Source organism: Nematostella vectensis, chromosome 5 (genome assembly GCF_932526225.1).
Source record: "Nematostella vectensis chromosome 5, jaNemVect1.1, whole genome shotgun sequence".
Taxonomy (NCBI): Eukaryota; Metazoa; Cnidaria; class Anthozoa; order Actiniaria; family Edwardsiidae; genus Nematostella; species Nematostella vectensis.
The window spans coordinates 16,061,724-16,075,886 of record NC_064038.1 but is presented as its reverse complement, the minus strand read 5'-3'; the positions used below and the strand labels follow the sequence as shown (position 1 = coordinate 16,075,886).

Here is a 14,163-nt window from a genome sequence, read left to right as displayed (position 1 = left end):
AATAGTGCGCAAAGCTCGGCATTCATTGGGCATAAACGCGATTTTCCCGGTGAGGGGGTCCAGCTTCGCGGTCAGAATCTTGCTTTCAGCGCTGTTGATCGTTTCCACGATGGACTCGGCCGTGTGGTGCCCGGCTGGCAGAGTAGCGATGGGCGGGAGGGCGGATATAGTTGTTATCTGATGCTCCCGCTCGAGATTATACCAGCTGTTAAACAGCGAGCACTGCCGGAGCGCCACGAAGCGTGGGCGCCTTATCGGCCGCTCAAAGTAGAGCGTCTGTTCGCCTTTGGTGAGCACAGTATGTAGGACCACCATTGTATTGAACACAGCCCGCCTTCGTGTTTAATAGGACTGAGCATGGATTGGGAAGGCTGGCGGATGCTGAACGAGGAGGCGAAAGGGGCGGAAGAGACGAAAAAGGCGGCAACTGCGACGGGGGCCTCTATAGCCGAACATATCAAACACGCTATAGCCGAACAAATCAAACACGCAAAATCCGGTTTCCCTAGGTCTCTGACCCTCGGGCAAAAGCTGCTCTACGCCGTGCCCGCGATCCCCGTGGAGAGCACGGCCTCAGACATCACCCCACTGCTCACGCAGCTAGAGATACACGTGGCTGAGGACAAATCATTCACGACTAGGGTCCGAGACATATTCAAAGAGACAGTGATCACGCACAAGTCCGCCAAGCAGTCTCGCCGATGGCTATCGGAGACCCGATGTGTTTGTGTTCTACCGGGGGAGGGGTATCGTAACGTGCATGTGATCCGTGGCTACGACACGGCGGCGGACGAGTACCTGAGCCACCTCAATCTGTTTAGCGACGAAGGTGGGACGTACAATAGTGGGAAGCAGGTGGGTTTCATACGCAACGACGACCACGGGGGCGTGCAATATAGCTGGTTTGCGCCTCCCAAAGGTGAGGGGCTGACAAAAGCAGGGCTAGGAAGACTCGATCGCTCTGTCGAGGCGTTCGTCTACACAGTGCTTGGCGCGCAGGTGAGCGTCAGTTCCTCTATCGCGGGGGCCGGTGGGCCGGCCATGGAGGCGCAGGCGGAGTTCACGAAGCTGCTTGAGGACGCGATCATAGAAAAAGGTACCAGTTAGCCGTGCAGGAGGCCAAAGTGAGACTGAGTCTTGCGGTCGCACCAGGATTGTGGCTGATGCCGAGCGATCTGGTGATAAACACGCAAAGCGTCGTGGGCTACAACAGTAAACTGCAGAAAGCCACAGACTTCATGACGCTCGGCGCAAACGCGATTTACACCAAGACAAAGCCAGTCGGTGCTCATAACATGGCCGGTTGGCATCCTAGGGTGCAAAACGTGACTAATCCGAGGATCGACCGCGAGGTGCGAATCAAGGCCGTAGTGTACGCAGAGGGCGCGGCGCCTGCCCCCTCTTCGCGTATGCGCAGCATGACATCTCCCGGACCGGGAGAAAAGAGTGACCACACCGCCCTCAAGGCGGGGTTGTCGGCACTCGCGGTGGCCGCGGCGTATTACTTGTTCCGATGATTGCTTTGCATTCGACGAACCAAGAACGCGGCTACGGATAGAATGAGCAGCCACGCATTTTCGCCAAGGAATTTCACCGCTTCTCCTGCAGCCTTAAACACGAAGTTCGCGATGCTGCCTACTAGCCCAGGGAGAAGCTCGCCTAGCTTTTTCCCGATAGCCTTAAGCCCGTTACCGACCCCTCTGGCCACGGAGGAGAGCGACTTGCCGAGCGACGTCACAATGGCCGTGATCGTCGTCGCTACGGCCAACCCGATAGCGGCGATGGTGAAGCCGTACTTTTTGAAGATGGCTTTGATGCGCTCTCTGAGCGACTTTTGGCTCTCGAGCTCTCGGTTTTCGCGTTCTAGTTCGTCAATCTCGGATAACATTTCCTCGTTGCGCTCACGGGCCTCTTGGCGGCGGCTCTCTGACGTGTTAGGGTCGTCGATGGTCTCCCTGTCTGTGGTTACCACCCCTTGCAGCTCTTGGGCTCGTTCTGTGTTCTTCTGGATGACTGCGTCTATCTCTGCCATAGACCCCATCGCCAGCTTGAAGCCTTTCAGCTTCGCAATGTCCTGTCGAACGCCCCCAGGACACCAACCGCTAAGACGTCTTCAAGACGTATGAGGAGCTTTACCTGTCCAAGGTTGAGAGAGAGGACCGCCTGGAGCAGGGCATACAGTCAGAAAACATGCACAAGCTTCGCTCCAAGGCTGGCGATAATGCGACTAGTAACGCCAAGGAGAACGCTCTAAACGCCGCCCACGGGGCGAAGTACACCATCCCGCTAGACCATTCTCTGCTGACGGACCACGGCGTACTGTACCCAAGGGCGCTCTTCGAGGCGCTGCTCTTCGAGATCACGCTCGCAACGGTTGACCAGGTAGTCGTCGGAAGCGATGCTACCAAATTATCCTACGGCATCAAAAATCTAGAGCTGGAATACGAAAGCCTGAGGGACGACAACCTCTCCCGGTCTGCAGCCGCCGCCTACCAAAACGGCACAACGTTCTTCTACGAGCAAGAGAACCTCCACAAGACCTTCGTGATTAGCAAAGGGGCGGACAGCATAATCAACGAGAGTGTCAACCTGCTGCGAAGGTCTATGAGTGGCCTATTGCTCCTCTTTGTGGAGCCGTACACGGCAGGGGCTCGCGACTCCGAGAAGTTCGTGTATGCCAAACAAGGTCTTCACCCAGGGACTACGCCCCACGGATTTCTGGAGGGAGGCGAAAAGGCGGTTCGTCAGTGGCAGCGGAGCGCCTAGTGTCAGCCCCGAGCCGTTCTATGGCGATAACAAGTTTTCTCTGTGGATCGACCTTCGAACGACGGACGACAGTGCTATCCATGGGGGCGGTCTCCGATTGGTCAACACCCGCGACGGTGTGCATCTCGAGATAAAACGCACGGCAAGCGGCACGGTTACCGTAAACTGTCACGTGTTTGTGTTGGCCGACACCCAAATGAAACTTATGAACGGACAGCTAGAGTCCGTACAATACTGAGTACAGTAGTACGGTATGGACCCGAAAAACATCCCATTTAACGCTCTCATCGTGGGCCCGACGTCATGCGGGAAGACCCGATTCATAGTGGACCGGCTGCGCGGCCCCTTCCGGGGCAAGTTTGACTAGATCTTACTCGTGTGCCCTACCTTTGTCTACAACAAAACATACGACGGCTTCGGCGAAGGCGACGATCGTCTGTTTGTCGTCACACCTGAGCTCACCAGCATCACGAAGCCGTTCCGTGAGAACATCGCGGCCTTGGTGGTCTTCTATACCCCGAGCAAGGCGGACTACGGCGCGGAGCTCTTAGAAGAGAAGATGAAAGAGTACATGAAGGCCCTCAAGGCAAATAAGTTCTAGAAATTAGAGTTTTGCTTGCGTCACCCTTATACCATCGCCCTAGTTGAACGGTAAGCGCAGAAAATCACCGCCCACGAAAACGCATTGATCACACTTGACAACAAACGTGTACCATGATGAGCGACGAATACTTTGAGAGTCTTCTTGAGGGGGCGCCGCAGATGTCGAGTCGTTGGACTGCTCGACGCAGCCAGCTACCGGAGGTAAGCAAACTGAGATAGCAGACGCGAGGGAGAAACTCGCGATTCTCGTAGCCTCGGGGAAGTTGAGAGAGATGGTAGGCAAGGCCCTGACTCACGACGACGTCAAACGCATGAGCGCCGAGGAGGTGAGGAAGTACGAGAAGCGATACGAGACCACTCTAGCCAGCCGGACTACAGACGCCCGGCAGACAGCTTCCTGAAGCTTACGACCAAGCTAGTAGGCATGACGCTGCCGATAGATAGTGTGGTCGATCTACACAATGACCTCGTGTCCGACTACATCATCAACAACGAGCTCCGCACATTGTGCGAAAGCCTGTCTCTGCGCTTCGGTCGTTTGATGGCTTTAGCTGTCGGGGCGCTACACGTAACACGTCATGTAAACACCAACGGCGATGGCACGCGGTGTCAACACGGGGTAGCAGTCGCGGACTCACCAGATTGCGAGTCTGCCATCCCAGAGTAGACGCTCATTTGAAAGCTTTAAACTTCTTCAGCAACCAAATAATTGCATCACAAATGGAGGTACCTCAAGGAAGTACTAGTGCCCAGCATCTCGCGGAAGCTGCGGGACAAACTGCTCATGAACCTGCACGTACGCCTTCGGCGTTAGTGGAGAGGATCACGAGCCCCGAACCACCTGCGACCCGACCTAAACACCCTGAACGAGTCGAAGCTGGAAGGCGCTTGGCAAAGTGGAACCGACTTAAAAGAGCGAAGAAAAAAGCTGTGCAACACGTTGAGTCGCCGGTCGCTAGCGAGTCGCAGGGACGCGAGGGCTATAACGAACACACACCAGTCCCGAAAAGCAACTCTGCTTGGTTATCGGGGTCGCTGGTCTTCTAGTGTCATTGATCGGCCTCTACACACGCAGGCGGGAGCTAGCTGCCGCGTTCACTCGTACACCCACAGCTACCGAAGGTACCGACGACGTGACTCCGCCCGCAAATGCACAGCAGCCACCGCTTGCCGTTCCGGCGAGCCGACCCGGACGATGCAAATCTCGACTGTTAGCCATGGAGTAAGCAGACATTTAAACACGAGAGCCCCATCCATATCCGCACGTCCGTGCATCGCAATGTCGACGACGCAGCAAAGCAAGATTACAAAGACCATCACCGACGCCGCAGTCATAACCGGCCTCGTCGCCGGTATCGGCTGGGTTGGGCGCAAGGTCTTGCGCGAAGACTTCACCAAAGACCCCTCCGCGAACGCCATGAACTACGCAAAAATGACTGCCGCCGTTGCGGGTGCTGTCGCTTTGAAGGGCTACCTTGAGGACCAGAAGATCCTGCCCATGTAGTCTTGTGTAGGCCATGTATTAGACTCGTGTTCACGTAGACAGCATCACACACTACTCAATGGCCTCCATCGCAATTTTGGTTGGTGGCACCGTCCTAAATTGCGACTGCATTCTTTGGTGGCAACTACCTCGCAAAGTTCCTGTCGAACGATGAGAGCCCTGCCTTAGCTGAGAAGGAGAGGCACGCCAAGGCCCTCGAGAAATACCAACGAGACTATGGACGCTACCAACAGCGGCGACAAAAAGTCCTCGATTGGCAAGCGCAAAGTCGCGAAAGAGGGGCCCTCGCAAAGCAAAACTTCACCGACACTGACTACGCGCTCAAACTCTACAACCAGACCCGACCAAAACAATCCTTGGAGTCGATGCGGGCTCCTGAGCTGTCCGACTACTACATCCCCAGCTAAACGCAGAAAAACGCCGAGTTGGCGTACATTGCTAGCCGCTTGCTGTGATCTAGATCTAGGCGGCCTTTTTCCACACTGCGCATATACTTATACGTGTACGTATAAGATGATTGCAGACCGGTTGTGGAGTGCTATGCACGAGGTAGCAGCCGCTGCTAAGCGAGACAAGTCGACTGCGATGCCGATGGGTGGATTATATAGCTTTGGTGATATTGCTAACCGAAGCCTCGAGTTGTGGCGCGCAGACAGGGAGTGTGTTTAGAGATTCGCCAATGTCGTTCTCCGAGGGCCTACCGACCTCAGAAAGACCGCCTCGGCACTACCCGGGCAGACAGCAACCGCCTGTTAGAGACTGATACACCTGTTGCAGTACATTGCCGACACGTAATGGCGTCGAAGCGCATGTCCGACGAAGAACTCGATGCGTTCCTTCGTCCTATATACTACGCCAGAGGTGGCTTCCAGCGAGTGACCGCTCTGCATGCCAAACTTCTCAAGGGCTCAGCCTCAATAGATCGAGTGCGCAAGTGGGTAAGCTTGCAGCCCTTTGGGGGATACACACAGACGCCCCCTCCTCCGACTACATACGCCATTTCTCGGAGCAGATACCAAACCGTATCCACCAGTCGGACCTACTATTCTTGCCAACCGACCGCGGGTACAAGTATGCTCTGACTGTCGTTGACGTTTCTTCACGATTTCAAGCCGCCCGCCCACTGAGGACTAAGAGCGCGGCCGTCGTCTCCCGCGAACTCGCTGACATCTATGCAGAGGGACCTCTCACATGACCTAAAGTCCTCATGGTTGATGACGGAACGGAGTTCAAGGGTGCTACCACAAAGCTCCTAACAGACCACGGGGTGGAGGTCCGACGGGCTGAGCCAGAGCACCATAGGAGCCAAGCTTTCGCCGAGTCTTTCAACATCGCTGGCTGGCACAGCGCCTATTTCGTGCGCAGTTCTCGAAGGAACTTGCATCCGGCGAAACAAACCGCGAGTGGGTTACTGCTTTGCCAATCGTCATCTCGGACATAAACGCAACGACGACTCGCATGACTGGCTTTGCGCCTAAAGACGCCATAAAGCTTAGGCGCGTGCCTCTCAAAGCCGAAAAGTCCCCCCCAGAGGTTCCCTTAAAGGTCGGAACGGAGGTTTACATCGCCCGTGAACGAGGAAGACCTCCAGGGCAAGGGCCGACGGCGAGCGACGGACCCGTGGTGGAAGAGCAAGGCATACCCAATACTGAAGAGGGTTATGGAGCCCGGACAGCCAGTGTTGTATTACACGGCGTACTGTAAGCACGGCTTCACGCGTTCGCAGTTGCGTGTGGCGTGATCAGCGCTTGTGCCTTCTATTGCAGCTAAGGCACGTGAGTCTGACATTCCACTTGTAGTGACCCTGACTGTCGTCCAGCCGGTCGATACTGAAGCATTGAGGATGGCTCTTGGTGTATCCCTGAAACAGAAGCTGAGTGCCACAGACCGTGCACTTCTTTTCCGCTTCAGCAATCATGCCGAGTACGTGGTCTAACGTTAGAAGGTGTTGCGATCCCGTGTACTTTGTGCGACCCTTTTGCCTGTCGTCTATAGCGTATCGCTTGATTCGCGCTGTAATGAGCTCTTCACTGGGCGTAGCCTGCAGTTCTGTGGCAGCCAATGCACCGGGGGCGTTATCGGGGGGAGTTACGCGGACTATCTGGTCGGCGTGCCGCACGCGGGAGATGCCGGTGTATACAGCATTCGTGATCCAGCCCTCTAAGCTGTGGTCTATGATAAACAGACGTCTTGGAGTCTGGATGGTCTTGCCCTGCACCCGGTGGACGGTTCCACAGCCCGCGTATTTCCACTCGAGGGGAACCTCGACTACCGTGCCTTTGTACGCGACGACCTTCTCACCCCTTTTGCCTGGCACGGGCACTGGCCGCCCTTGCTTGCGATAACGATGCGCGACGCTAGGATCGGGGTCAAAGCGGATGGTTGCTGGCAATCCGGGGTAGTTTTCCCTGTGGTGCTCTATCAATCGCTGCTGAACAAGAGCCCCCATCTTGTTGGTCGAGCACACCCACATATCGTTTGGGTGGTCCTGCTCGATCGCCGCGTCGAACGCTACCCCATCCCACTCCTCTCGAAACACCCCAAGTTGTTGGGAATCTGACCGACACCAAATCCGGTCCTTTATGTCGTGAAGCCTGGAGGAGGGCAGGCTGTCGCATGTTCTGTACGGCTTTCCGCAGTCTTCACACAGGCAGCGGTAGTCAGACTCGAACCAGCGGATGTTCCCTTGTGCCCACTCCTCGAGCATATCTTGAGGCCCCTCTTTATCTCCCCAGGTCGGAACCTGCCCATAGTCGCCACAACACACTACCTAACATGGCCGCGTGGCGAGATACTCTAGGATGGCACGTAGCACTTTAGTCTGTACCTTACAGCACTCGTCAATGATGATTACTGCAAGATGGTCAAGTTTGTGCCCCAGCTCGGAAGGTCTCTACTCTTCTATCGGCTTCTCCGCTGGTATGCAGAGGTAATGGTGGTAGGTTTGAGCCTTCACCGCGAGGCGCGGGTTATTGCGATGGTCTTGGGCGAGGTCGTTCTCGGTAGTGAGCTCCACAACGTTGCGGCCGCGAAACATACTCACTGCCCACTCGGTCTTACCCGATCCTTCTTGGCCCGCTAGATACATCTTTGCAAAGGTTGCGGCCACTAGATCGCACGGCAGACTCGGCGCAGTGCTTGGCTCTTTGGCCAAGCTCCCCGACTTCTTCGGGTCCCAAGCCGCTTCGGGTCGCCACTCGTACCCAGGCTTCTTGTGGCGCCACTTTCCATACCTCGGATTTCGCTCCACGAGCTTTACACCACTGGGCACCGCCTCTGCGTATATGGCATCTGTGCACACCCGGAGGACGTCTTCGCGAGGAATCCGCCTCAACATGCGTCGCAACGCTATGTTTGTGTACGCCAAGACGAAGGCCCTGATGTGGTACCATTGTGAACGTCGGACGCCGTCTTTGTATTGGATCAGATGAGCCCCGTCGGCATGCTCGAAGTTAAGTAAGTGGTCGGTGCCCGCAAGGAGGTTTGTCAGATACGCGGCTTCTTCACGGTCACGAACTACGATCGAGGACTCGTCGCCACGGCGAGCGCACTTGCCTACGAAACGGACAGCGAGATCTCGACCCTCAGGATACTGCGGGTCTTCGCTACCCGTGCTAGGGTGAAGGAACCTAATAGAGTCCTTTTTTCCGATGGGATTTATGCAATAAATCCCTCGCCGTGGCCGTGACGAGGTCACCCGAATCGAGCAGGTCCTTGAGATATGGAGTGTTGATTGTAAGCGTCCAATTTTGGGTATGCCTTGTGCCACCCAGTCTCTAATTGCCCATATCGCCGGCTGCGATATCAGACAGGACGAGTGCAAACCGTTCCCGAGCGCGCCTCTCGGTGCCGCGCATCCTCTGCCCTACACGATTCGCTCCGCAGGGGCGACACAACCGTGTCTCCGACTGCGTCCCTATGCCGCAGATCTTGCACGGCACGGGGAGGGGGCTGCCCTTACGGAGCCTTTGGAGGTGCACCTTGCAGTAGGTGTCCATGCACCTCTGGCCACACGTGTTTGCATGGCCGACCTTTAGCCACCTGCAGTAATCTTTTCCGCACTTCATCCTTCGAATGCTCGGTATACTATAGGACATACGAGGGTCTAATTGCAAGGTTCCCAAATATTACCACACAAGGGGGGCCAGCCACCCTGTTATCGTTTTAGGCTCCCCCCTTGCTTCCCTTAATACTACCGAAAACGGGCACGCGCCGCCATCCCCAAAGCAAATGCTTTAAGCGACCCCTATAACACACCCCTCTCCCATGAGGCCGTTGGGGGTCTACGAAAAACTACGGAAAACGTTCTGGGGGGCGCGGCGCGGGTTATTCTCATTTCTATGAAAGTCCCCAGCCCCCCCCCCCCCCCCCCCCCCATCGCTTCTAAAGTTTTTATGTGGGTATTGTTTTTTAAGATTTTGATAATTCTTAAGATTGAGGACTCTAAATCCATTCTGTCTTTCCACACAATACTTTAAAGCACCACGAAATACAGAACCTCCAATGAAGACAATACACGAATTTTGACCAACATTATTTTGTAGACTAATTTAGTCCCGTTTGACTCTTTGTTTTCACGAATTTGGTCGTAGAAAATTATTTCTTTCGCTTTGAATCCTTCACAGACGATAAGGTACATTCACTAAAATACTTCTCTAGATTGTGGATACATTATGCAGGCCTAAACTTTGAGTAACTTGCCGTTTTCCTTCGTATAAAGTGAGGATGTGCTGCATTTGTTTATCGCAAATAACATATAAACAAACTTTGAATTTGTCGCGCGCGTTGCAAATCATTTCGGCGGGAAATTGTCCCCCCCATCGCTTCTAAAGTTTTTATGTTCGTATTTTTTTTAAGATTTTGATAATTCTTAAGATTGAGGACTCTAAATCCATTCTGTTTTTCCACACAATGCTTTAAACCACCACGAAATACAGAACCTCCAATGAAGACAATACACGAATTTTGACCAACATTATTTTGTAGACTAATTTAGTCCCGTTTGACTCTTTGTTTTCACGAATTTGGTCGTAGAAAAACATTTCTTTCGCTTTGAATCCTTCACAGACGATAAGGTACATTCACTAAAATACTTCTCTAGATTGTGGATACATTATGCAGGCCTAAACTTTGAGTAACTTGCCGTTTTCCTTCGTATAAAGTGAGGATGTGCTGCATTTGTTTATCGCAAATAAAATATTAACAAACTTTGAATTTGTCGCGCGCGTTGCAAAATCATTTCGGCGGGAAATTGTCAAAACACAGGGAGTTTGAAGCCGATGTTCCAAAAATGACAAGGAAACTAAATTTTAGCAAAAATGCCGTTTTAATGTGAAGCCCGATAGTTTCGGGTGCTAAAAGCAAGTTTTTTTATGGTGATTTCGACAAATCGACTTATTATTCCAAGTTTTAGCGGTGAATATTGTCCCATTATTCCGAGATAGCGAACCAATCAGAGCGATCTTATGAAGTTCCCGCCAAGTATATAGTAAAAGCCATTAGCCCATGTTATATTTAGCTACAGTATACAATGCACCAAACATTATATGAAAAGCAAATTTCCTCTCTGGTTATCAGCTGTAAAGTGTTTACAAAATATTTAAATGGACCATTTTTCCCACCAAGCTGATTAGGTTAATATGAAAGGGTGCTTAAAATACCAGCCTGTAGGATCTTAATCCCTAGGTTTTTTATACGCGGGTGCTTACTGTTCATGGGACAACGATGTCCACTCAGCTCGCTGACAATTATATAAAATCCCTTGCTAAGTTTTGTTTTAATTTTGCTTAAACTGTAGTTGCTACAATGAAAGCAAATAGAAAAATAATATTCCTCTCATTATCGCTAAATTATCATTAATTTTAAGCACTCACTTTCTGTTGCGTTTTTACAGTTTGGCCCAACTCTGAACTTCGCTTCCGTGCAGTTGCAGTTCTCCCTTTGTTTATTCGCCAGGCAGGAGTTCATACAACCCTACCAGAAGCATGATAGGCTTTTAGTGTTTTAATTGTACACGAATACTTACCAATTAAAATAAATATGGGCCAGGCTCACATTTTTTAAAATAAACAATCACAATCGAGAGTTTTGACATTGAAATCTTTTGAGACGTGTTCCTATTTGATAACACACTTTTTGGAGTATTATAGCGTCTTATTTTAAAGAGAGCTTTCAGCCACACCTTTGTTATTATTTTCATTTCAATACTGAAAGGCCCATAATGTGCTAAAACCTCGAAATAACCATCTAAAAACAAAGTTTGATACTTTATTTACCAGACATTATTTAACAGAGATTGTTCAAGTTAAGGCTGAGCCACATTCTTAACTTTGAAGCTCAAAACATTGTTATGGGCGTTCTTAATTTTTGTTAACGCAGCCTAAAATATACACCTCAGCTTGATGAAAAATCCTTATTTAAAAAGAAATAATTAAAAAAATTAAGGATTGATAAAATTAATATTAGACAAAACGAAAAAAAGCTAACTGGTCCGAAAAAAAATTCTCCTCTCCCAATATTTTTATGTGGCTGTGCCCACAATCTCTTTGTGATTCTGTACCCCCCCCCCCCCCCCCCCTAGGCCTCTAGGCTTCCTACAGCTGTGCAGGTATCAAATGGTTATAACCATAAATAGCTTTTTACCATGGGCGCTTTTTCAGTAGAACTATACCTGTATGGAATACTTCATGCCTCTGTGAGCCGACTGATAAATACTGCCCATCTCAAGACCTTTATCAGTATTATAACAGCTGCCGTTTTTGAACGGGTCAACGCGAGTGATCAAACGCTAAAACATACAAAGGGGGTATTAAGCAGGGTATTGTCTATGTACCTCGAAGGGGAGAGGGATTGGGGACATCCAAAGAATCGACAGCAATAAAAAGATGGTCGTATAAATTTGTGGATTTTAAGTCCTATATATTTTTCTATAATTTCAATAAGAATTGAGGAAAAGGAAGGGTGAATTTGGCGGGATCGGTTCCATTTCAACCCTATGTGTGGATATTTCTTTTATAACCGTACCTTTCTTAGTCCAATAAAAGCCGAATATCCGGGCGGAACAGAAAACCCGTCAGAATCAGGAAAAGTGATTTCACTCTGATCAGAAAGCAGAACCTTGACCCCCGCCTCTTGCGTAAATGGTGTGATGTACTGGTTTTGATTGATGTACAAATCGAGCGTCAAGCCTGGAAAAGAAACTTTACTTTTATAACCGACCAGGTTTAATCTTAACTTCCTCGTTTTTTCGCTGCTCTTAAAACAATAGCAGCACATGCGATCGGATCATATTGGCACTACTTTTCATTCTACTAAAACTAGTTTGTTGGTTTAAAGTGAAAAATGAAAGAAAAGAGTAAAAATCCCGAAAATGAAAATTTGTTTTAAAGGAAGAAAGGAGACACCTGGATCTGAAATAAGAAATATTTAGAAATAAGATAGTCAGGGTTGTCTATTCTAGAGTAAGTCTGGGACTGCTCCCTAAACGTTGCTGCTGTTATTGTTTCTGCAACTACAGAGGCAATTAAGATATCAACAGGAGCACTGAAAAAACTTCCTGTCTCCCAAATTGAGATAAACGCCGCCCTCGGGGTGAACGAAGCCCTCAATTAAACGTAACAGCTAAATAAGGGACATATATTAAAACCTATATAGTTATTTTAATAACAACGATTCGTGCCTCACCATACATAGGTCCAGTATTAGATGATTTGAGGGGTATAATCTCCTCTCCTTCTTTGTCCAAGCCTTGATTGAACGTGTAACAGTTTCCATATCGAAAATGCCAGAACGAACGCCAGTATTTCATAAATTCCCTTCACATGCGAAAACATAATAACATAGTCTTCAAGAACTTTCCATGCTCTTCAAAAGTTATTGTATTGAAAACAACATGATACACAACAAAATATCGGAAATACACAACCATCCCCCATAAGGGAGGCTCTTAAAATACATTTGATTAAACACTGACCTTGAGGCATAATGGTCTATAGAGATCAACATGTTATAACTTATGACATTTTTTAGTAATAATATAGTAACAATCAAAAGCAATGCTGCTTCACTCACCCTTTATTACACGTGAACATATTCCAAGAACATCGAAATACCAATTCTTCAAAACGATGGCCTGCTCTTTCTAGCTTCTGTTGGTCTGATTTAGCCAATGTGTGTACCATTAAGTCTTCCAGAATTAGCTGTGTATCAATTGAAATATTTGCGGTTTCTTCATTCTTGGCAATGTAGCCTTTGGCAAGATCCTGTAGCTCGTCGTCTCCCAATAAATACAGTACATCAAACGTCCCGTTGGATTGAGACATTTCATTATATCTTTTCAGTAACCCTTCCGCTTCAGGGAAGGCGGAAAGGCTATCCTTTTTCATTGCATTCAAATTGCAGATTGTAACAGCTGGGAAATTCAATGTCTGAAAATATAAAAAAGTCAGTGATCGTGATATATTCAATATTTTTGATAGTTCAGGTTATGCTTCATCATCCTATTGATGATGCCTTGATTTAGATCTTTTAGCATTTCCATGTCATCATCATCATTATCATCTGTATTCTATCATTTTTATCGTTATCACGGACAACACGAACACTTACAACAAACAACATACTTAGATGTACGCATAGATGATTGTTCGACGCTATAAGATCTTCAATTTCTATCATATCTACACTTACACGTTGGTCGCGCTCCAGGGAGCAGCGTTATCTCCTAAGTTCATAATGGAGATTTTACAGTTAAATTAGGTCAAGCGTGCCCCCCCCCTTGAGTTGATAATTGAGTTTATTATTCAACATTATTTTAATAATTCCGAATAATTTCGAATAATTATCTCAATAATCAGCTCTAGAGGGGCACGCTTGACCTTGTTCGACTGTAACATGGTATATCGCAAATACTCACCGGGCTGTAAGTGACATCAACGGTTGTAGCCGTTGGTTTATCAAGATAGAGTACCAGTAACGATTGGCACTGGTAAAACACCATGCCTAGTCCTCCAAGGAAGATCAGCAACCAGAACACACGCCAGATGAAGGGTTGTGGTGCATTGATCTGTCCGATACCATGGCAACTTGTCCGGTCTGAGAAATCTCTGACCAGACCCCGGACAGATGTAGGGGACTCAGTCATCACTTTTCTGGTAAATCAAATATATGTTTTCAAAGAGGCATTTCAGCATCAAGTTTTTTATTTATTTCACAATCTTCTATAGGCTGACTGTTGGCCAAGAACGGTTTGCGCAATGGTTTGGGGAATAGAGTTTATTACTACAAAGTGT

The 14,163-nt window shown here is 49.4% G+C and overlaps 1 protein-coding gene across 2 annotated transcripts in view; it reads right to left on the bottom strand.

Annotated features, from left to right (window-relative positions):
• Positions 1-14,163, bottom strand: part of LOC5510410 (degenerin mec-4) — a 31,920-nt gene that overhangs the window by 4,343 nt on the left and 13,414 nt on the right. For both annotated transcript variants that reach the window (XM_048727465.1, XM_032379508.2), the window contains exons 2-7: positions 13,788-14,022; positions 12,944-13,299; positions 12,557-12,687; positions 11,897-12,060; positions 11,544-11,660; positions 10,747-10,846 (exon numbers count right to left, since the gene is read on the bottom strand). In XM_048727465.1, the coding sequence (XP_048583422.1) occupies positions 10,747-10,846; positions 11,544-11,660; positions 11,897-12,060; positions 12,557-12,687; positions 12,944-13,299; positions 13,788-14,015 (1,096 nt within the window). In that variant the 5' untranslated portion in view covers positions 14,016-14,022. The remainder of the gene's footprint in view (positions 1-10,746; positions 10,847-11,543; positions 11,661-11,896; positions 12,061-12,556; positions 12,688-12,943; positions 13,300-13,787; positions 14,023-14,163) is intronic.